Source organism: Diadema antillarum, unplaced genomic scaffold (genome assembly GCF_040938485.1).
Source record: "Diadema antillarum isolate AM-2024a unplaced genomic scaffold, OU_Dant_1.0 seq00000698_RagTag, whole genome shotgun sequence".
NCBI classification, from domain to species: domain Eukaryota; kingdom Metazoa; phylum Echinodermata; class Echinoidea; order Diadematoida; family Diadematidae; genus Diadema; species Diadema antillarum.
Genome location: NW_027271603.1, coordinates 792,104 through 817,318, shown reverse-complemented (window position 1 = coordinate 817,318; position 25,215 = coordinate 792,104). Strand labels below are relative to the sequence as shown.

The following is a 25,215-nucleotide window of genomic DNA, read 5'->3' as shown; positions in this document are numbered from 1 at the left end:
CATAATTTAAAATGCAGTAATGGCTGATTTATTCTAATTAGATTTAAGTATTTAAATACAAATATTAGCAATGATACCAGAGTGAGTCGGGCTTTGATTCAAGTACAGTATGCCAATGAAATGGTAAAAACTACTGGTTTAAGTAATTTACTACCTTTTCTTATCAGGCAACAGTGATAGTTGCCATCTATTTGCAGGATCTTATATCATAGTCTCTTTCTCTCCATGCTAAGTAAACGTCATAACCAGTACGTTGTGTAGAAAGCGGCCTATGGCAGTCTCAATAATTAGATGCACGCTTTTACCTTTGTTAAGACTAGAGAAAATGAAATGAAAAAAAAAAAGCTTCTTACATATGCACAGGTAAAAACGGAAGGCTATTGAAATAATATGAATAGCGCGACATACGATTTCAAAACCTCGCACAGCTGGAATTTCTCTGTTGGCCTCGCGTACCGGAAGAAGGTAGGTTTGCTACTGCCAATATAATCAATAATCAAAGGTACTACTCACTTCTCCAGCTTAGTGAGCCACAGTGACCCAGCTCCATTATCGACCATTATTGATGGCTTCCAGCATCGAATATGACCGCGCTCTTTATGAATATTTCAGAAACCCAGACTTAACTAAACATGGTCGAGCGTAATTTAGGGTCAATGTGAAATAATGATAGAGACATATAGCCTAAAAAGAAGTTCTTTTGTCCCGATACCATCCACACACATATCGTACTTGCAGAGTTATTAGATAAGTTTCATCTAAAACCAATATAGCATTGCCACTGCGTGTGCTATGAACACCGGGATAGACCGGAAAATTGTACCAAAATAGCACACGCTTGTTGTCCTTATTGCTCCAGTTTCAAATGACGGTTTAATGTAATAGGTTGTGATGTTGTATGTTATAATATGCTTCAATTACAGTTCCAGTTTGTGCAGTGTCATATCTATTTGAATGTAAGTGATGTATATTTGTTGCAATATCCAATGTACCAAGAATTCCCATTTAAGTTTAATCAATCTATCAATATCAGTTAATCAAATAAAATATTATTTATTTACAGATAGAGGTATGATATAATGTGTTGCTCTGTTACACGTTACATCTGGCACTTGTAATACAGACATGAACGCTTACTACAGTGGTTGCCACATGGTCGGGGAAAGTGTTGGCGACTATGGTCATTGAAGCTGTCACACAGGCCGAAGTACCCACAGCAGCCAGGCTACGAATGACGTAACAAAAGATGATGAACTCCACTGGAGAAGTCAACCCGTCACATACTCTGAGGAGAGGGAATCCGCGTCACATGATAATCCATATTTTGGACTGATGTTCGTTATTCTGAAGGTTCATTATTCTGAAAATGAAATAAGGTTCATTCTTCCGAAGATTCGTGAAACCGAAAAAGAAAATAGGTTCGTTACTCTGAAAGTTTCGTTATCCGAAAATGGGGAAAATAGTGCGTTCCCCGGAATAAGGAATAATCTTATTTTCGAATCAGACGAATTTTCGGAATAACGAACCTTATTTCATTTTTGGAACTACAAACCTTCTGAATAAACTACGTAATTGATAACCTTCGTAATAACGAAACTTAGGGATAACTTTCGGAACAATGAACCTCTTGGAATAACGAAGCTCTTGCTGTAACATTCTGAACCATTTTAAAGTTTCTTTCAGATCGGAAGTACCCCATGAAATGTCAACACTTGGAAAATATAAGAGTTACGATATTCAATAGGCCTCAATAATCATGCATATTATCTTTGATGGCTAACATTGTATTTCTTCGATAGGATGGTGTACGCAGTGTCCGTTTTAAGTAGGCTACAGTGCACACAAGGTTTCTCCATGAATTGCCTCCATGGTTACATCTGCAGCTGTAATTAACATGATCTTGTTATTATTTTGTCAAAATTTCCATGACTCAATAGTCGACGTGTCAGAGAATGAATCTCGCTCTACCGTCCGCCTAATGTCTTTTGGTGGTATCACCCTATTTCTATATTATTGCTGGATCCGAGTCTGGATGATGCATCTGTTGCCTTCTTGAGAGATTTCAAATATTCAAGATGGTCGCTAAAATAGCCTCCGCCGAAATTAAAATTCCCATATTTTTTGATAACTCAATAGATTTGACTTCGAGGATGTAATCCCAATCTGGTCGATGAAACTCTTTGTATCCTTCAAAATTTTGAGATATTCAAGATGGCCGCCAAAATGGCCATCAAAAATCTTAAATATCTCAAAGCCCTCAAGGATGCAAGAGTTGCATCAACCAACTTTGGATTCAGCAATCTCGAAATCGATTCAAGACATTTTTTTTTTTCTTTTCAGTTTTTCACCAATTGTGCGGAAATATATTTTAGGAATATATGATATTGCGGCCATATTGAGTATGTCAAAACCATCAAGGATACAAGAGTTGCATCATCCAGATTCGGATTCAGCACCTTCAAGATAGAAGAAACCATCAAAGTACATTTGGCAGACAGTAAAACAACATTAGGCCAAAATCTGTCCTTGGCACCCACACTTTAACTAATTGGGTAATGGCATGTTTTGTGTAAATGCATATGTCATAGATTGGTGATAATTATTGTCTACGAACAATAAAAGATGAGAGAGGTTTAAACAAACTAAACAAAATTTCCTGTATTTCCCTCTTCAATATCTCTAGATCAGCTACAGCAAGGCAGGTTACATGAGACTTTACACGGTGTATGTATTGGTATCGCTACAGGGTCGTACTACCATCACTGAGGTGGGGCAGCGCAACTGACCCAAATAAGATGTTACAGCCAGCAACGATCCAAATTCCTGCCACGAAGGTGAACTTTGCCCCAAGCTTGGGTAGCTGACGATATACAAAGAGACAAAGCAGAAATACAAACGATCAAAAAATAGAATATATCCAATTTTCTCTACCTCAAGGAAGTTTGGATATTACACTAGCATCTGTCAAGCGCCACACGACAGTATATATCAGATCAGTTTAGATCGACTAATTTCCTTACACGGAATTTACAAGTGATACGAATAAAGTGGTAGATGGTAAGATGGTAGAAATGATATAGACTGATGATACATATTTACAAGAAATCGATATTGATACGATATCATCGAAGAAACGAACAAAGATATTCAAAAAATGAAGATCATTGATCTCTACTCCCTTTATCTGTCTACTGTAGAACAGCATAAGACATTATTTCGATGTGTGAAAACGTAATCATTCAATGAACATGATGGTTGTTTTGATTATTGTATTCTCCTCATAAATTCTTGAATGCTTCACACAGGACATTTAATGGACGGTACGTATCATAATACGTCAAATCAGTGGGAAAAAACAGTGATGATAATGACAAAACATCCTTATACAGGATAATATGTTAGTGTATATTACGTCAGGGTTGGCACTTCTATCAAGTCAGTCAATGGTTGCCAGCGTTTGGCGACCGGTTAGAGACCGGTTTGGGTGGGCTGGAGGTTTTCGACCATTTGACAACCAAACTAGTCGGCAAAGGGATTTTATGGTCCTAAGTTGGTCGTGAAAAAGTCGGGAATCGGTCGCCGATTGGTCTCCAACCTCTTTAGACTGGTCTTAGACTGGTCAAAGTGATTTCTGGCCTCCATAGGCATGACGATTTTTGGTCGGCAACCGGTTGCCTAAGGAATACCCACAGACTAAAGACTGGTTGCCGACCGCTTGCCAAGTGGTCGACGACCAGATAGTAGCAATAATTACTTTTTTTTTCTAGAAAGTCTGCTTCGACGTGCTGCAACCACATGCCAATTTCTGTAATGTTTGATGCAGTCCATATACATTCATGAACCGTTTCCTGACCACACAAAGCGATCCCTAAAAGGGTAAGGGCAAGGGTAAGGGACAGTGAAGACCACAGCCAAATGACAGTGACGGCAGCCTTCTTCTCATGACCAAGCAATCTTGTGCTTCTGAGGCGAAGGGAGAGAGAGCCTTTGTTGCCGAGTGCTAACAAACATCAGCAACCATTTGGCGACCAATTTCTTTCGACGATAGTCGCTGAGAAGTCGCCGACCAGTTGCAACCCTTTCTGCCAGCAGTAGCCTATGCATCATCTATTCAGGTTTTTGTTGTTAGCAAAATTTTGCCAAGGCGCAAGCCAAGCAGTCACAAAATGGTTTACAAGCTGTCGGCAACCGAAGAACAACCAGTAGATGCGTGGGCCGTCACCACTCGTCGATCAAAAAATTGGGGGTTTGATCGCCGATTGGTTGTCGATGGTCGCCAATAATCTTTGCAGTGGCGGATCTACGGGGGGGGGGGTTAGGGGGTTTAAACCCCCCCCCCCCCCTTGGGCTGCCAAGTAAAAAATATAATGTGCATAGGAAAACGCCACCATAATGTCCAGACGCATACAATATGTTCCTGTAGCACTCTGTCTCAGGCTCAGCCTCGGGCAATAGCTTTTAACCCCCCCCCCCCCCACTACCAAGTGAACAGGTGTTAATTTTTCTATGCCCATCACTGTGATGCGCACAGAAAAACGCCATCACGTATCTAGACCCATTTATGATGCAGTGCGCGGCGCAAGCATGTAGCACTGATGACGGTGCGCGGTATTGCATCGGATGCATGCAGTGCGCGCGCGTATTGTATTGATGCAGTGTACGTATTGCACATTACATAGGATACACGCCGGCCTAGCGCTATCGCCTATCGACAAGCGTACGTTCCCGGGACCCTTGCTCATCAACCGGCTCATCAACTTTGTGATTAATCATGGAAATTCACGTCCCCAAAAAACTATTAAATAACATTGTGTCCAAATATCATCTTTAATGCTCTGAAAGTATTCAAATTACAATGATTTAAGTGGAAGGATTGAAACTAACAAAAATATTCCACCTTTATGACCAACAGTGTACCAACAACATTGAGTAAGTGTCATTCAATGACACAAAGAGATCCTATAAAAACGTACACAACTGTCGCAAGTATACTGATGATAATTCTTACCTAGTTTACTTGATTTTATGTGAAGATCGAAGATCGAAATAAATTGTATGATTGTAGCATGACAAGTGGCACCTGTGAAAAGTTTGTTTATTTGAGTCTCAAATTTTATGCACAACCTTCAATTGGCTGAATAAGCAACATTTAGTTCTACTTAATTTTCATTTCTACTTCATTGGCCTGAACTCCAGTATAATCAACATCGCAGAGTTTACTTTAATTTAAGAGTTGTGGTACTATACAATTCAACATATGTTACACTGTCTTAAATCTACCTTTTTATCACGAATCTTTAACAGTTAATTTTCATTTGTATCTCATGTTGTTAGAGTTAGACCAAAATGAAAGAACGCACACTAGAGAGAAAACAATTCAAGTGCAAATACTGTGTGAAGATATAATAATATTCAACTCATCTGGAAATTGATAACCAAACACATGATAACTCTGGATATAACTGTGTTTTAAACCAAAGGCGCCGAAAGTGGGGGGGGGGGGGGCGGCCGCCCCCCCCCCCCCCCCCCAATACAAAAAGTGGGGGGGCAAAACGCATTTTTGCCCCCCCCCCCCCAAAAAAAAAATAATAAAAATAAATGAATAAACAAAGAAAATAAAATAAATATGAATATATATGAATAAAAGGGAAAAAATATGGCTACAAACGGCAGCTTTTGGACTGTAAAATGTCAAAATTTTCAAGCTCGCTCGCTTCGCTCGCTCGCATCCAGCAGTTGAGCCCGGTGCGCCTCCCCCTTAATTTCTAAAGCGAAAACATAGCTACGACGGCAGTTGTTGGACTCTAGAATGTCAAAATTTTCAAGCTCGCTCGCATTGAATCGTTATGCCATTCTCCTAATGTTGCTGACAGTAATTGCCAGTAGTTGCGCCCGATGCCCCCACCCCTTAATTTCCAAAGCGAAAGATAAAATAAGGCTACAAACGGGAGTTTTGGGACTGTAAAATGTCAAAATTTTCAAGCTCGCTCGCTTCGCTCGCTCGCATTGAATCGTTATGCCACTCTCCTAATGTTGCTGCCAGTAATTGCCAGCAGTTGCGCCCGATGCCCCCCTTAATTTCCAAAGCGAAAGGTATAGTTACAAACGGGAGTTTTTGGACTGTAACATGTCAAAATTTTCAAGCTCGCTCGCTTCGCTCGCTCGCATTGAATCGTTATGCCACTCTCCTGACGTTGCTGCCAGTAATTGCCAGCAGTTGCGCCCGATGCCCCCCCCTTAATTTCCAAAGCGAAAGATATAGCTACAAACGGGAGTTTTTGGACTGTAACATGTCAAAATTTTCAAGCTCGCTCGCTTCGCTCGCTCGCATTGAATCGTTATGCCACTCTCCTAACGTTACTGCCAGTAATTGCCAGCAGTTGCGCCCCATGCCCCCCCCCCCTTAATTTCCAAAGTGAAAGATATACTGTAGCTACAAACCCCCTTTTTGGGACTGTAGAATGTCAACATTTTCAAGCTTGCTCGCTTCGCTCGCTCGCATTGAATCGTTATGCCATTCTCCTAATGTTGCTGCCAATAATTGCCAGCAGTTGCGCCAGATGCGCTCCCATTGTATTTCCAAAACGAAATATATAGCTACAAAACTCCAGTTTTGGAACTGCAGAATATCAAAATTTTCAAGCTCGCTCGCTTCGCTCGCTCGCATTTTATTGTTATGCCATTCACCTTATGTTGCTGACAGTATATAATTTCTCGATCGTTTCACAACCGTCATTCCATAATCCATGTAAGGAAAACTTACAATGTTCCTCAATGACTGCGTTGTTGAATGTATCACATTCCGTAATGTATTGTAGTCCCATTATTGCTCACGCACACACGCACAAGCACACAGACCGTCAAAATTACTTTATGGTTCCCCCCATGTTTCGACCCACCGTACGCCACTTTTAATATATATATATATATATATATATATATATATATATATATAAAATAGATGTGTGTGCGTGTGCGTGTGTGTGTGTGTGTGTCTGTGTATATTGTGTAACATATGCATGGTCTAATCTTGAGCCCCCTCCAATGTTTGCCCCCCCCCCATCCAAAACTGCTTCCGGCGCGCCTGTTTTAAACTGTTTATTTGATCTTATTCTAATAAGACGCAATATCATGGACTGCTTTTTATGTTCTCCATTACGTTAGTAGATGCCAGCAGGAAAACATCACTTACGGGGTTCAAATAGCTAAAAAAAAAAAAAAAAAAAAAAAATCGGCGCGACGCCACGCGGCTCCACGCGGCTCACAGACATCGCCTTGTGGACGATGCTCTGCATCGCCATTGGGACATCACAAACCCAGGGACCGCGGAGCCAGGGTCGGCAAAAAAGATAAAAAATAGAGCATGCAAGTATGCTTAAAATCGCAAGCTGGCAACCCTAAAAATGAAAAATCTCCTACTGTGGGAGGGGGGATACCCCCCTCCACACCCTCCCACCCTCGCTTGCTTCGCTCGCTCGGGCTTGGTCGCTACGCTCCCTCGCAATACCCAGCTCAGCCCCTCAAACCCCCCCCCCCCCCCCTTGGAAAAAGCTAGATCCGCCCCTGCTTTGGTTGCTGAAGGTCGGTGACCAGTCCTCGCGTATGTGTGACCAGGCCCTACTAACTATGTTTATTCATGTGTGACAGGAGAGGATTCAATTCAGAATTCTTGGTCGCCATGGTGAAGCGTTGTTCGACGTAACGTAAAAAGAATATCTTGTATGTAACGAATCATAAACCTTTCACGTACAGGTATATACATCACGTTACAGCGTAATGGCTAAAAACCTGACGAAGACGTTTACTTTGCAAGGCTTTTAGCCAAGAATTATGGCAGTTATGTTTATGGGTTTATGGCAGTATGTTTTATTCAAATTGGCTGCAGGTAGTGTAAAAAGAATCATTTTTTCTTCTTAGACCAAGTAAAACTGATAAGATCTGCAGAGGCCCACTATCAATACTATGGGCTGCTCAAATTCAATGTAGAGCTTGTGCAGTACGTTGTTCGCTGGTTACGTGACAGTAATAAACAGCAGATGGCACATGAATTGTCTAGGCAATGTGTGCATACGTCAGGGAGGTCTTCCCACCTTCCTGGTCAGACCAAGGTGGTACTCGGTGTGCTCGCCTTCTAGTGTATCTCCTTGGTTAGACCAGGGAGGGGATTTCGTCTCACCTTCGTGGTTAGACAATTGATGTTGATTCAAACAGGTGATGGGATGTCTCACGAAGGATTCATTGACTTACGCAGGACAGGTATTAAAGTAAGAGTTAGATGTGGTACAGAATCTTCTGAACTTTGGACGTTTAAAGCAAAGGAAATGGGGAAGCAGAGAGAGAGAAGGGGGGAGAGGTAAGCTAAGAGGCAGACAAAGATAGGCAGTCGAGAAATAGCTAAAGAGAAAGCGAGGGGGGTCGACAGGAGAGAGACCAGCATGACAACGCAGTGTGGTTGATATAGTGTTGCATAGAAGGAATCAGTACGGTACTCACATATTTCCCGAATATGGGAGAAAAGACGACGTTAACAAGGGCAAAGGCACCGAAGATAAGCCCCACCTGTAGACTGGAAACACCTCGGTTCTTAGCCTGAAAGAAAAATAAGGTGATGGAGTACAGGTCATAATAAACAATCTCAACTTGTTTACATAACATTACAAGGAAGATACATAATGAGATAATACATGTAGATGTGATGCATCTCATTCATCCATGGATGGGATCATGATTCAACATACATAACTGATATAGAAAGAAAGGCTAAGAAGAATCTCTACAATGATCCTTCAAATTTGGTCCCACTCGTAGAACATGACACTATAAACATCTGCTGTAATACACCGTCCCAATACATAATGTGCGACAAAATATCGCTCAAACCGACATTCAAAGGAATCCATTACCGCAGGAATGTACAGCTCGACTATATACTTCATGTTCCCGTTAAGTGCTTACCATGTTTGTACAACTGATGTTAGAAGTCATTGAGAGAAAAGCACACAATTTCTAGTTTTGTATTGCTATAAAGGTGTGTGTGTGTGTGTTTTTTTTTTACATTAAATGTAATCCACGTCTTTCATTTGAACATTATGGTCATGACATGAACATGGGAATAACTGATCCTCAAGAATAATGTGACCCTCGCAGCCTTTCAAATGATCTTGTGGGGTCCTTGCTCGTAGGGAAAGACATCCAAATGCCATCGACACTCATACTGCTAAGTCTTCTTTTCCATCTTTAACCTACAAAATAACATTTGTAAAGTCCAGTGGACTTCATTATATCTGCTTCCAAAAGAAAATAGATCACCCGCAGGGTAACTTGCCTTCAGATATAGTCAATGGATTACATAGGTGAATTAGTGGTACGGACGTAATCTATTCAGTGCCGACACGGGAGCCGGTTAACTTATCAATGGAAATTGCAAGGTATAATGATGTAAAGCTATAACCAACATCGACAGCACTCAGCCACTGCTGCAGTGGTCAAGGAATACTTTGATTATCAATTTACTTGCAATACATGCAGATTAGACTACTAACGTATTAAAGTGAGAGCTAGGGACCAATGATGGTTGCTTACGAAAGAGCTTTCAAAATTCTGTCGAGTTAAGTCACAAACCCAAATTTCATTGTCAAGGTGAATTTCATGCAAGAGTTCTTCTGCCGAGCAGGCAACGATATGAAAATCCGTAATCAAAAGTATCAAAATGATTCGGAACAACTGCTCTCACAATACACTTTGGCTAATTAGTAGACAATTTCTCCCTTTCTTCCACACACACACTCATTGACTCATCAAAGTCTACATATACGGTATAGGCCTATATATAATAGAGTGTGTGTGTATGTGTGTTGTGTGTGTGTGTATGTGTGTGTGTGTGTGTATGAATTATACTACGTGAGAAAGAATCGAATCCATTGTTTGATTATCAAACATTTCATGGAGTTCCAATCTGTAATATCACCTTGATCTTTGTGGACAATAAACACATACACACACACACACACACACACACACACACACACACACATATACTTAGTAAGGTGAAACGGGCTTGGCCTCGTATGTTGTGTGTGCTACATTATCTTTATGTATAGGTACATAAAGATAATGCAGTCACACCTATAGGATATATATTGTATACATATATGTAGGCAGGTGACATCTGTTCTCCCTAAAACCTATCCCTTTTTTCCTGTGATTATCTTTTTATGATTATGAATCAAAGATATCATATGATAACGATTTCTCACAAAAAATGATTGATAGTAGTGTAGGTTTTTGTAGTGAGATTTAAATGATTAATTAATCAAATGTGTATTTTGGAGCAAATTGCCCATCCGGCAGAGCGCTCTATAAATTTAAAAGAACAACAACAACACACACATATAAATAAATAAATGTATATATGCGTACATATATATATGTGTGTGTGTGTGTGTGTGTGTGGCTGTGTGTCTGTGTGGTTGTTTGTTTGTCTTACTTCCGTCATAAAGATACATACAGATATAAAAGACATCATAGGGTACAAGGAAAATGATACATGCATAAAGTGAAACATTGATACATAGTAATTGAAGATTATGACATATTATCAACACACGAAAAAGAATAAATGTAGATTAGCCAGCCCATAATCAGCTGCACTTTTCAGGTCTTCCATGGGGACCAGTTATAAAGAGTTAAGAAAGAAAATAGAGTGTGAAGGTTACATAATAAAGATACAAAATTATAACAGTCTCATGAAATAAAATTTTATATTGCAATATTGTACAAGATCTCAAGGCAATATAAACTTTCTGGTCGTATTTATACATTTCTTCGGAATATCCAAGCAAATAGGTGGATTGACATGATTGCGATAAACTGAATTTAGAAAGGGACCGTTTAAAATCATTCAGTGACGTGCATTACACAGTTCTGCTCCCCTGTAGAAAAATGCACACTCGCAAAAGTTTGTCCGAGGTTTTGGAAGGCTAAGGCTACGGTGCCGAAATAAGTAGGGTTGGGGGGGGGGGGGGGGAGGGGGGGGAGGGGGATAGAATACATTTTCTTGAAGGTAAATTGGTGATGAATTCTTCGAAATCTTGAAAATCATGACTCCAATATGAAATTTTTGAAGGGATTTTTATGTTTCCCACTGTAATATGCCATAACAATTTGACATAACAGAAGATTGTGATTTAGGATTAATTTCCAAAATGATTCTCCCTGCTCTGTTTTGCTTCTTTTTTTTTTTTTTGCAGTTGATTTATATGTTTTTTCGGAGGAGGACTCCCAAATTACATCTGCATATATGTATAATAGAATAACATTGCGGTATACTCAATTTGAAATAATTCCTCTTTATGAAATGTCTCAAACGACGAAGGAAAGAAATAATGTGGCCTACTTTTACACATAGATAATTTACATGCACGCCCCATTTAAGTTCGGCATCAATGTACAGTCTGTTTATGCGTGTGTGTGCGTGTGTGTGTGTGTGTGTGTGTGTGTGCGTGCGTGTGTGCGTGTGTGTGTATGTGTGTGTGTATATATATATATGTGTGTACTCGCATATGCGCCTCTTGCGCCTTAGATGATTTTAGAGACATGGATAACCACTTGTAAATGAATTCCTGTTGAAAATAGAGAATGAAAGAAATATTGTATGGCCATCGTCTCTTTCTCGTGACTCTCCTGAGTCAACGCAGCAAATATTCGTCCCACAATGAAATCGCAGAGTGCAAATACGGACAATATTGACATACATTAATACACGTTCACTATTCACTTCCGAGTCAACACAATATCTCCCCAGTCCTCCTCTGAATTACTGCGCTCTCATAGAGACACGGTTTGCTCAGTCAATGACAAACGGACGTGCAGAAATACAGATGCTTAAATTTTGTCCCAGCCGATATTATCCGGGATTTTTGTGTTGTACGGAGGAAAGCGATTTAGTGCAGCCATGAAATGGATATAATTGCAACGGAAAAATTACCAGGCAAATGAACGTGGTGTTTCCTTTTGATAGACAATTATGGAAGGCGCTAAGGCTTGTCTTTCCAGGCGCCGAATGGTACTCGTCGCTGCGGGAACCATACTCGTCAGTTTGATGAGTTTGCTTAATCTCAACAGCAACCCCATTCAGCATGCCTCCAAATGTGAGTATAGTAAGATATTACGCCAACTAACAATCACCAATATAACACTATAAACAGGTTTTGAGGGAAGACCTATTGGACCCTTTGAAAGGACATGGAGCGCATACTGACCTTGTCCCCACGACGGGGTCAGATTTCCTATTCAGTACAATAATTTGCTCATACTTGTCATATATTCCAATTTACTATTCATATTCTAAAAGTTTATCAGCTTATATGTATGATTTTGTTATTGTTGTTATTTTTGTTGTTGTTGTTGTTGTTGTTGATGTTGTTGTTATCTTCGTATAAACTTTGCCCATGCCAGCGGAAAGTGCCTGGCAATTGTTTTGCATGTATACTGCGGACCCCTGCTTCGTCCCCATTGTTCTTCATTCTCGCTCTATAAACTGACCCTTCCCGATCGTTAGTGTGCTTGTGTGTGTGTGTGTGTGTGTGTGTGTTTCTGTGTTCTCGTACTACGTTTTTTCTTTGTATTTTATGTTAATTGAGTGGGCCAAATCTTATCGAGCTTGTTTTGTATCTGGGATTTTCTTCTCAATGACACAATGATTTTGTTCAAATAATATAGCTTATGTACTTGTTCAATTTTAGAATAAATGTTCATACATTTTGGATTACATTGATTTTCTATTGTTGTGCAGGAAAGAATTTGCGATATTAGAAATCATATGTTATTTAGATAAGATAATGAATTATTCAGAGCAATATTAGTTACTCCTATTTGGTATATAAAAATATGGACTGCATGCTTTTCGGGGCATTGTTCATACTATTGCTCCCAGAAATCTTATCCCATGCAATGACCGGAGGAGCTTATTCCAACATGACAAAAAGGAGACACTTTTTGACATGTTAAACATTTCAGTCCGGCGCATGTTCATTCTATAGGCACACAATCTGCCGCTCTTTTGAAGAATTTATTAGCATTACGTTTTACCAATATTAGGTGCCCAGCCTAGGACAAAACAAAAATAAACCAGAGGGATAAATAGGAACTAGTTATAGTACCAGAGACATATAGAAAAAAGAATGTGCCAAAAAAAAGACAAAATTGAATTTTACTTATTGTGGACAAAAACACAATAAAAGGGGTGCCTGTTTGCATGTAAGAAAGACCGTGTTCAATTGCAATACCATGAATACGTAAACTACTTTATATGTTTAAAACTCATTATCACGTGGTAACCATGTCAAAGCTATGATTGTTGTTTGTTGCGTTCAAACGCCGTAGTAATCTACGTCAATTAACATGTATAAATAATTATCGATATCATCGTCATTAATATTCTCACTTCTATAGGTTCTTCTGTTCATTTGCAAACTTGTTTCATTCAATTTGATAGATTTGTAGTTCAATTTCGTCCCTATAGAAACCTCGAATATGTGAATTCTAGTTTCAATTTCGTCTTTTGTCGATCATTTTCGAACAAAGTCTATTCAGTTTAGCCCATTTGTCATACATTCTCGTTTACAATTTACAATTCAAATTCGTCCGTCACGCTCGCTGCACACATAATAGCAAAAGCAAATTCGTCTTTTAGCTATCATTTTCGTCAAATTTTCCTTCCAAGTCATATCGTATCGTTCTTGTTGGAATATCTTGGTTATTTCATTTTTTCCTGCAACTGTTCACTTTTTCCACATTTAGAAGTAACATACACACACGTGTACCCCACCCCCCCCCCCCACACACACACACACAAAACAACAGCAAAGCAAAACAGACACACATACACACAGGGGTCATGTGCACACATACAAACACACCCTAATCAGAATACACACGGAGACAAACATAATTATGTACCGTCATATAAACGAAAACAGTAATCCATTATTTCCAGGCACATGTGATTAAAGACAATTTTACGTGTGCATAGTTTAAGCTCATTTTAATGTAAAAAAAATTAAAGACATTACGTTTTTGCCATTTTCATGAATAAAGTTTGTTACATATATGAGATGCAATATGCCTCCAATCCGAATACCGGTAGAAAGTGAGATAATACCACCGGAGTAGAATTGGTTCACCCTCACAATAAAAGACCAGTGCCATCCAACTAAGTTGATTGAAAAATAATATTCATGAAATTGGGCGAACAAAGACGAATTTGATCCTTACATTCTCCAGTCAATGGGCCGTGGGGATGAATTTCAATGACAATTGACGATTTTGATCGCGATGTCTTTGACAATGGTTGACGAAAAACGAATTTCAATGACAAATGACTGAAGTGAAGTTCGGATGTGCATTCTGTGTGCTTCTCGGGACGAATTTGAATTTTAAAAAAAATCTTGAAAATTTGATTTTTAAAAATTCGAAAATGGACGGGATAACCTATACCATTATTGTTATTATTAAGCCATATCATTACCATCAATCACCACCATCATCACTATTGTTTTTATCATTTCCATGTCAAGTCCAATTTTGCAGAAAATATTCTTCGCATTATCATGTCATCCCCTGTTATCCCCAGGAAAATTATAACGGCAACAATATTGTGCAATGTGCATTATGTGAACGTGACTCCAACGCAGCATTACCCTACTGGAGTGGATTAGCTTCCAGGGATAGCAAATGGCGCGGCTCAACACCCGTGTATACGGTCCGCCATTTTTTAGTTACACCCACAGTGTGCGATGTAATAGTCTTTGAACTCTAAACATTCGTAAACAAGGTCGTGTATTTAGCGTACATTTTGTGTAGATGTATCAAGATAATTGAATTGCGGATATCGTTGAGGTAAAATTTAATATTCAAGTTGATTTACTACTTAGTGTTATCGAACTATAGGGAAAAAAGCTTTAAAGATGATGACGTTTCAGATTTCAAGAGCAGTAGCCTATATTTTCCTGCAGTCATATTTACTTACATGTTTTGTAAAACTTAAAATGGCTGTTAGATAAGCATATCGCTTTAAGTGACTTGAAATGCATGCTAGATAGCGTTTGTGCTGATTTGAGTTGAAATTGCTCCACACCCCTGTACGATCCGCCTTTTTTAGTCACACCCACAGTGTGCTATGTATTCACCACTGAAATGCAGAAAAAGAAGCACGTGTATTTAGCGTACATTTTGTGTAGATTTATCAAGATAATTGAATTGCGGATATTGTTGAGGTAGAATTTAATATTCAAGTTGATTTACTAGTTAGTGCTAACATTGAACTATTGGGAATAACGCTCTAAAAACGACGTTTTGCAGATTTCGAAGGACAGTAGGCCTATACAATATCATTTTCTTGCAGTCACATATTTATGTACATGTTTTGTAAAAGTTTAAATGGCTGTAAGATAAGCGCATCTCTTTGGATGACTTGAAATGGCTGCTAGATCATTTTGGGTGACTTTGAGTTGAAATGGCTGTCTATTCTTGTGGCTTAATATGAATTTTCGAACCAATGATCATTCAAAGCATTCAAGAAGCTTTTCTGTCCATTCTACAAAGGTGGTGTACATAGTTCAACTGTATTGACGTTTGGGTGGTTCTTGTTTGCTATGATCACGGGCGAGTGCAGGATAATAGGTGTATTGTGACCATCTTAACTTTACGTCATTTCTACAATATTTGTTGTAAAGAGTAAATATGAAGGATGCCCTTAGCACGACTGACTCAACAGGATGTTTTAGCTTCTTTTTGAATTTACATTCTGGAGAAAATCATTTTCGCGACTTCATCCTTGTTTTGATGAGTGATATTCTTGCCGAATGATAAAAGAGTACTTAGTTTCCATCCATAAAGACCTTTTCTTCATTAGAATGACTGCTAAAGTATAATTCAATGGCTATCGTTATTGCTGATATGTTTCCACTAACACACATCAATCGTTTTGTTTGATACTAGATATTCTGCCAAACTCATCAACGCGGCACCAACTTCTCAGTCTTCCCGTGCTCAACACAGATGTCGTGAGTGAGATGCGGTAAATATTAACTTGTTGTCTTTGATTTCAGATCTAAGAACGTTGACAAGAAAGAGAGAATATGACCTACTAATCAACATGAACGAGTCTATAATTCATTCATTGTACGCATTGAATTTTCCGTTACAGTTCTTATTTCGAAGGTTCGTTAATTCGAAAATACAACAAGGTTCGTTATTCGAAAGGTTCGTAATTTCGAGGGTGCGTTATTATTATTATTATTATTATTATTATCATTATTATTATTATTATTATCATCATCATTATCATTATTTATTCGGCTTTCAATCCGAAATCAATTCATTAATCCGAAAAGGCAATAAGGTTCGTTTTTCTGAAGGATTATTATTTTGTAAGACTTTTGAAGTAATGACAATTGTATTTTTCAGCAATCATCCATATCATTTTTCTAAATAAAGCAGAGTTTTTCATGTGTAAAGCATCACTTACAATGATGTGCATACCATTCATTTCAGGGCGAAACCAGTAAATGATAATGTTCAATCTGCTTATCAATGCTTATTTTGTTTTAATATGTATAAAGACATGATGTGTAAACGTGCAATTTCGACTGTGATGTAGGTCTATGCAAAGATATCCAAACACGAGCATTCCCTCCCCATTCCCATTTCCCCGCATTAGAGTCTGGTAATATATTCCCAAACGGGCAATGTTTCTACTGAAAAGCTTGCTCTTTCCACCTTATTTTCATGCAGGAGGAAATTTTTAGTGCCGATGGATGTACAAATATTTAGAAGGGGAATCCCCCCGAAGAGGATGGAGGCATCTAAGAAGCAGAAGAAAGTCTTCAGGTTAAAACAAACTCACTCTCCACACAAGGTGGACACTTGCTCAATCGTAGGGAACTCTGGTGTCCTACTCGACAGCGCTTGTGGCGATATCATTGAAGAAGCTGACGTAGTCATCCGCGTAAATCTGGCGCTTTTCGGGGGCGAATTTTCTCGTGATGTCGGATCAAGGGTTGATTTCATGACGCTGAATGGAAAACAATTTGAGGCACTAGATGCCTGCATCAATCAGCAGAACGCTAGTGTTGCAATTGATGAACTTCAGGGCAAATGCAGAAATTGGGTCCACAACATCGCGCTGATCGGGGACAGCATTTTGTGGTACCATAAAGGCATGAAAACATTTCGCCAGATGAAGTCCATTCTCATTTACTTGGACAAATACGGGATTCGACCTCGATATGCGTACACTCCTTATGACGTGGTGAACAATATTCGACGGTGAGTCTTATACAGCTCGATATTTTAACGATATAGTAAATAACCTTATAAACCGTTCAAAAACCTATAGTCACTTTGAAATGACGCCAAGCAAGTTTTTACCCAAAAGTATCATTATATATGAAATCATAATCGTTTAAATCCATCTTTCTCTTTGAAATTTTTCCTTGCTATCTCAACATGAAGTAAAAATTTGATCGGCTTCGAGAAGAAAAAGGGACCGAGAATAAGCGCTGTTTTTAGTTTGCTTGTAGACAATGACTTGCATGTTGATCTGCTGTTCAAATCATCACAATAGAGCTGCTCGCTTTCTAAGTCGCTTGTATAACTATTGTATGAAGTCCCTCTTTCAAACGTAAATGGAAATAACCAAGAAGTTTGTCTTTGGATGCGTGAGAAAACAAACTGAAAATAAAACATATTGTATTTGAATATTTAAATCACATTTTATATGTGACCAAGAAACGTTAAAAATGTAAATAAAAGAATAATCCGTCACCACAATAGCATGAGGTCACCAAAAAGTGTTTTCTTGCTTTGGTACTTTTAAATTCTCCATTCATTGTGCTTGAAACACGTTGTCCCATTTTCACAAATTAGTTCTTTCACAGAAGTGCAAGAAAGCAAGCTATCTTACACAGAAAAGTCAAGTCAAAAGAAATCAAGTTGCAGTCAAGTTTGAGGGAAATGATAATGATAATAATGATAATAATAGTGGACACTTATAAAGCGCTCATTTCTACCTAAAAATATATTCCTGAATGGCTAAAACAGAATGAATACTGTAGTTATGGTACATTGCAACATAGTATCATAGAAGTGTGGGCAACAACATAAGAGCAACAGGCAAAACAAACACACAATATACGTATATGATATGCATACATGTAAAACAACAATCTTTAATGCAAATTAAAAAGGTAGGTTTTTAGGTTCAATTTGAAAACATCAATAGAAGGTGCTTGTCGTAGAGAAGGTTGCTCCAAATTATATGTTTATACAGTATCTATTTTACATAGAAGGGGAAAAGTGTGGATGGTTGCTTGCTCTGATACCGGTCACGTGATATCATAGTCTTGTTGTTATTGTTGTTGTTGTTGTTGCTGCTGCTGCTGCTGCTGCTGCTACTGCTGCTGCTGTTTCTGTTGTTGTTGTTTTTTTTGCAAGTGTTGTCAACATCACTACTATTCCATTTTCTTCAGCTTATTCAACGTCAGCGACCCATCTGCTGGTCTGCAGGTCTACGCCTCGGCGACCCAGTTCTGCTCTCGAATCACTTTATTCGGCTTCTACCCTTTCTACAAGGATCCGACAAACCGCACCCTGAAATACCACTACTTCGACAAAGCACGTATCAACTTCGGTAGCAATCTTCATCACATGCCGAATGAATACAAGGTACTGCAACAGCTCGAAGACCGAGGCGCGATTCGTGTCGTCAATGACTGTGCGAAAAAGTGGGACAACCGTACACTGACTACCAACAATCGCTCAACCGAAGAGGACGCTCACTCGCATTAGCTTGTCTCTTGATGGTGCTTGTAATTGCAACCCAAGATGGAAAGTGATCTAGGGAACACCAGCGTCTTTCTTTGCATTGTACTGAGCTTGACACCGAACGTCATCATTGTATATCATAAGCATCGTCTCTTGTACTAACCACAACAACGCTTGATACTGGAAATTTCATTCGGTATAGCGAATGACGTGGTATGATTTTCAGACAAGGCCCAAATGTGGGCAAGGAAATTGGAAACGGGAATTTTGGAATAAACTTCTTGTACAATGTATCTGCACATCCCATAGAACCCTTAAGGCACTGCTTCCTCACGCTTGTACAGGTATTTACATGCATAAAAAATAGGAAGCTGTGATATTACATGTACATTATGAATATATTTGCAGCTGTTTCCTTTTTCCTTCGTGTTTTCAGCAAAAGGATGCAAAACACAATTTTCTGGCACTAGTTTGTCAATGTGAGGGAGAGGACTCCCATGCGGCCGAGGTCCCTGGGCCTGTCTAGTATATTTAAAGGCTGTTACAAAACTATGGGTATACGAAAATATACGCTGATTGTGCGATATGAACCTACATTCCAGAGCAATTTCGATGCTTTTTGGATGCTTATAGGAAAATGAAACCCTAATATAATATACTCAAATTGAGATAATGCCGCAACATTACAACACATCAGTAAATGTCAGCGAAGTTTGCAGAAAATTTGTTCTAAAGTTATGGAATTTTAGAGTCTCGGTGCCACCATTGCTGGACAAGAAGATTACATTATGGAAGTCACGCATGGGCAATAATACAAAAAATATAAAGAAGAATTAACGTATTTTCACTTTTCTAGCATAATGAAAAAGCACCTGACTTACTTCTTTTAGAAAGCAGTGCAAATAGCGGGGGAAAATTATTACCCCTAACGTGTCAGTAACAAGCCGAGAGAATGTGTACTCTTTAGATAGTACTTTTCATTGAAAGATGAAATTTTGTGCATGCGTCATGCAACATAATATTGTACTTTAGAACTTTGAAATTCAAAAGTTCAAAGTTCTTCAACGAATTGTCCGATTTCTTCCGAACTTCGCTGCGTGGTGTTTAACTAATATTGCTGATGTGCATTGACTTAAGCCTCATGTTTATTTTGGTTTCATTCCCTTTCAATTGGTAGGTCCTATACTGGCATTTATCTCTTTTAAGATTGTCATAAAAGAAGAAAAGAGAAATGTCCCCATTAAAAACTCTGATGGTTTTCGAACGGTTTCGATGATTGATTCAATTGAGGCTGCTTTCTTTATGATCAGTTGACCAGTTTCCTGTTAGCGATGGTTCAAACAATCCGAATTTTAATTTCGACTTGCTTTTATGATAAGACGCTCCCTTAAATGATCAGAAATGTTCTTTTTTTTTTCCTGCAGTATAAAGGAACCCTTCAAGCGTTGTCCATGACGTTGCTCATTACAATATGCTCATTCATTAATCATTATGCTATTTCCCCTCAAAAGACCTTTATCTGTTCATGCGTAGAATGTATATAGACCTTACTCCGAACCAGCTTATAACAAAAGGTTTTTGTCGTCTTGCAATTTGATTAATATCTGTGCCCTGACCAACGTGTCGCGTAACCAAGTTGCAGTAACAAAGTCGCAGCTCTTCGACGAAAGTATTTTCCAGTTTTCTTGACTTCAGTGAGTGCCAGTTTATTAAGTTAAAGTGGTGAATTAAAAAATAGATTGAAATACAGTATACATCTTATTTGAATCTCCGGAATTATTTATATTGAGAAAGGGGAAAAAACTTTCAATATGTTGACGAATATAGGTTCGTCGGTAACAGAATGGTATACCATGAGGTGGATCCCTATTCGATATATCTCAACAGGGTACTGTTGGGCCGTATCAGATTCGCTTTACAGAAAACATAATCCTTCAATAAATCATGATCCATAGATGGTGTACATTATGTTGAATTGTAAATTTTGCTCATATTATTTATAACGATTGATGCATTTAAATGACTTCTTATCCACTGTTTTATTGATTAGTTTTGAATCATCAGCTTTGTTTCTGAACACATTTATCATGTGTTAAAGGGTGACACATGAGGGCTCACGTGCATCCGAATAATATTAGTAAAGAATTCAATTTGTGTGAGCCCTGGCCCATGTATGTCACTTCCTATACATCTTATTCATATACACATGTATTGATACATTGTCTGTACAATATACGTTATATTGCAATTATGTATGTATGGGCAAATGAATAATAACAATCAAAATGAAAATAAGGACAATAACAATACTGATAATAGCAGTAACAAACATCGAATTTAGAAAATGAAACTAAAATCTGTCTCCGCAATAAACTGATGTCATAGCCCGGAGAAAGGAGTGAATAATTGTCATCTGTTAATACAGCCTTATGAATGCTACATCATTTTGTGTCATCGCAGTATGATAATAGTGTTTGGAGTTTTATTACATCTAAATAACGATTTTTAAAAACATTTTTGTTAATGACAAACAAAATCATACTCTTAAAAAAATCATCTCCATTCCGAATTCGCTCACACCTTTTATACATTGCATGTAAGTTATTATTCTATGATCATGTGAGTCGTTTTATGATTACATCTAAATAACGATTTTTTTTTCTTTTAATGACAAAATCATATACGCTTAAAAAAATCTTCTCCATTTTGAGTTCGTTCTCACCTTTTATTAATTGCATAAATTATTATTTTATGAGTATGTCAGTCGTTTTGTGATTGTTGGAATTAGTAGATGCCCTGCCTTGTCCCCTTTCTTCTGATTAGTAGAATTAAATCGACCTGTCTAATCTCCCTAGCGCCTCATCTTTTCTCTCACCGAAACGAACCTATCAGCAAATCTTCATTTTTGTTTTTCCATGTTGTCATTTTCGTTCAAACTGATCCCTGAATGCACTTCAAAAACGCTACTTTATTCGGATCCTGTAAAATCTAGTGAGATACGGTTACGCTTGGTTTGGGAGCAGATATTAAAAAGATCTGTGGACCTGACAGATACAAGGAACGTAAGATCTGCTCCCTATTAATCTTACAGTGTATGTTAAAACCATCTCTAAATGAACAGATAGATATGGATATCTGATCCTGAATTATAATCAATTATATGATAACATTCCGCGGTGTAGAATTGTTTAATGTTATACCGTAAATGTAATCACATGATATATACTAGTATTGCAACTACTTACCTTAATTCTGATAAACAGTCTAACAGCCATATGTGAATTGGTTTCTATTGGTTCTTATTTCTAATTCAATTTTACAAGTCATTATCATTCCATGCACTTCGATAACATTGCGTAAAAGCATTATACGTGTAACAATGTATGGTGTAAAATGTAAATACATTCATATTGTTTTATGTCTGCCATTACGAGTTAAACCAGCATTATGATTATACAGGTAATTTGGGTTTATGTTCCAGCCATGTTCCGTAATTCAGGCTGGAGAAAATCTGGTATCGGTGTTAGACTTACCTCTCTCGGAAAGAAAGGTGCCAACACAGAGAAGGAGACCTGATCTAGCAAGGTTGTGATTGCCAGACTGATAAACGTAAGGATCTGCGGCCTGGAAAACCTGTTCGACGATTCATGAGAGTCCTTGTTTCCCTCATCTCTCTGGTAACTGGTAGAAGCATCTAATCCTCTGTCTGAATCTGATTGGCTAATTTGAATGTCCCCAGCACGATCAAGTTCGTCGATGGACTGATCAGATGACTCCGATTTTACTGCTGTAATGTCACTACCATTACATATCGAATTCAGTTTTTCTAGTGAAGAATCTGTTCGAATAGGGCTTATAGTTCCTCCTGCTGAATGCCTGGGTGTTCGGAAACTTTCATTGTAAGTTTCATCGTGATCATAAAACGCACACGTCACAAACTCGGATATATCTCCACTGCAGTCGGACGTTCTTCGTTTAGACGTGCTAGCTGGCAAACCTGTCTTTGAATTCATTTTCTCTAGAAGTGGGCTCTCTATTGATCTCCTCAACAGCGTGTCATCTTCTGTTGCATCATCATTTACTTGAGAATTAGCATTGAGTTTCTCAGTGCTCATAGTTGAAGGACTCTCCATATTCCTTGATAGGTCAAAATTGGTTCGCAACCCAAAAGAAGTCTTACTAATTTTGCTCTGTTTGTTGATATAACGAGCTCTTTTGTAGCTCTTTTGTGTCAGTGTCTCTCTATTTGACGGTGTTATTCCATTTTTACTACATGCTGGTTTACTTGTTCTTTTTCACTCTCTTCCTTGTTCGACGGTGGCAAATCAATTATTTCTCCAATTCGGAAGTCACAGTACCTGGGCATTGGAAGAAGTATGCAAACAAAGAAAACGACAAGGAAAGCTTAATAACAAACTATGGAAAAGCACTCGGAGAGCGCAGACCTCCATCAAGCACATGTGCTAAATCGACCCAATTTCCCAATGACAAAGGGTCTTTCAAATTTTCCAACAAAATAAAATCCTAGTCCTTGACGATGATCCGGATCACTAACAAGTGTAATCACCTGTTCCTTGTGTTATTATCAAATTACCCTGAAAATTTCACCAGAAGCCGTTCATACAACTCTTTTTATTCTTAGTTGTATTACAAACAGACAGAAAACCAAACAAGCAACGATACTCATGCCGGCAAAAACATAACCTCCTTGGTAGAGACAACTATAAAAGGGATGAGAATTTTAATAAAAGGGAAATTATCTCCCAGAAAGTAGCGCATAATTTTGTTTTAAAACAGTTCCCTTAATTTGTACAATAAACACATTCTCTCATATCACAGTGGTGTTATAGAGTTATTGCTAGTTGCCCAAAGTAGATTATTACTTCAATAAATGGAAATAAATTGAGATATTAATATCTCACTCATTCGTACATCACTGGAGAAAGTTCACATGTGCTTGACTAAGACTTACATCACGAGGTGACGACAGTGTGCGCATTTCCAAAAAAACAAAAACAAAACAAAACAACCAAACAAGACATTTAAACTTACAACTTCCTCATAATATCATTTCTTTAGTTTAATCGTAATCTCAGTTTATATATGTGTTTTTCTGATACTCTCTTGTTGAGGAAGCATGTAAATTGTAATGATGTTCTATGATTGATAAAGGAATTGTTCAGGTGTTTGCTTCTACAATTTGTCTCCTACAAATGAAATTTGTTAAGATCGCAACGACTAATCTATAAATTAACAAACTTAAACATCATCTTGCTTTCAAATGAATTGTTCTTCATCACATTTATGAACCCTTCTTATGGAAGGTTGTATCATCGGGTTCCTGTGAGATGGTAATTATGATCCCGCCATAATTGAAATATTTTCATTATCAAGCATGTTCGCCAACACGTTGCCCTTTTGCTGTCATATACATGTATTTGTGAAATTTTAAGCCAAATATATGGCATGATGAGGTGAGACTTGGAAAATGTATGCCAATTTCACGGTGGTTCAAAGGACATAAAATTAATTATGTCTATTTGACTATCATGGTAACTAACTTCTTGTTACACCTATGTGTCACATCAAGCTGATGCGAAAATCATCTGAAAACTCTTTAAACCAGCTGACCAGCTGACTTCCTGCTGTATCAATGAATGCACACAAACACAGTATATGCCGGAAGTGAAAGGTAGCTCGTACAAAAAAAAAAACATAACACATACCTGGTAGAATGGAGAAAGCGTGCTGATGAGTGGGAGCGCAGATCACAGCATTCTACATACAAATTACAATCCTGAAGTCAGGGTCTGGATTGTGATTACTGTTGCTCAATAATGAGCTGAAGCGCAGGTTTCGCCAACTTTGGTTTCAGTTTAGTATTATTAAAAACAAAATTCATGGCAGAATCAAAAACAATCGCAAGTCTCAATGGTTACCTGGTCTCTGTCAGCATATACCCTCGGACCTGTGCCATGTTTTCCCTGCTAGGAGGCTGCGGTGGCTGGTGGGTGTAGAGGGAGAGAGGGATCGACGCAGCCAACAAGTCGATGAAACTGCATTTCCGTCGAGGGCAAAGCTCAACAGCACCAACTACTATACTGGTCATTGTTGGTGTACTAAAGAGCGAAAGAAAATCTACCTACAATGAAATGATCTAACATCCTTTCATCGCGTGTAATTCGTACACTGGTCAATGGCTGTAGTAATCGGGGCTGGTTCTACCCTCGCTTCTTCAAAGGGAAATCCCTTCTCGCATGATTCCTTCCTATTCAAACTCGACTGAAAACTTAAAGAAGATTGTAGAAGTTTTAGGAGTATATGAACACACGCAGAACAAACCCCACGATCGCACAGTGACAATCACCATCACTATACATTATAGCCTAA

The 25,215-nt window shown here is 38.4% G+C and overlaps 2 protein-coding genes across 2 annotated transcripts in view; one reads left to right on the top strand and one right to left on the bottom strand.

Moving 5' to 3' along the window:
• Positions 1 to 24,934, bottom strand: part of LOC139737666 (MFS-type transporter SLC18B1-like) — a 31,428-nt gene extending 6,494 nt beyond the window's left edge. Inside the window, exons 1-5 of the mRNA XM_071648343.1 lie at positions 24,765 to 24,934; positions 22,359 to 22,623; positions 8,494 to 8,589; positions 2,787 to 2,860; positions 1,138 to 1,285 (exon numbers count right to left, since the gene is read on the bottom strand). Of these exons, the coding sequence (XP_071504444.1) occupies positions 1,138 to 1,285; positions 2,787 to 2,860; positions 8,494 to 8,589; positions 22,359 to 22,623; positions 24,765 to 24,934 (753 nt within the window). The remainder of the gene's footprint in view (positions 1 to 1,137; positions 1,286 to 2,786; positions 2,861 to 8,493; positions 8,590 to 22,358; positions 22,624 to 24,764) is intronic.
• On the top strand, positions 12,048 to 18,849 carry LOC139737675 (CMP-N-acetylneuraminate-poly-alpha-2,8-sialyltransferase-like). The gene is made up of 4 exons (XM_071648357.1): positions 12,048 to 12,149; positions 16,000 to 16,078; positions 16,795 to 17,328; positions 18,531 to 18,849. Exons 1-4 carry the CDS (start codon positions 12,062 to 12,064, stop codon positions 18,847 to 18,849), a joined length of 1,020 nt encoding a protein of 339 aa, XP_071504458.1. The 5' UTR covers positions 12,048 to 12,061.
• Positions 24,935 to 25,215: the final 281 nt, after the last annotated feature.

Excerpts from the sequence above, each read along its gene's own strand:
- LOC139737675 (XM_071648357.1), top strand. The coding sequence starts at position 12,062 with ATGGTACTCGTCGCTGCGGGAACCATACTCGTCAGTTTGATGAGTTTG. Across the intron at positions 12,150-15,999 it reads CATTCAGCATGCCTCCAAAT|ATATTCTGCCAAACTCATCA; the intron begins GTGAGTATAGTA and ends GTTTGATACTAG. Across the intron at positions 16,079-16,794 it reads GATGTCGTGAGTGAGATGCG|GAGGAAATTTTTAGTGCCGA; the intron begins GTAAATATTAAC and ends ATTTTCATGCAG.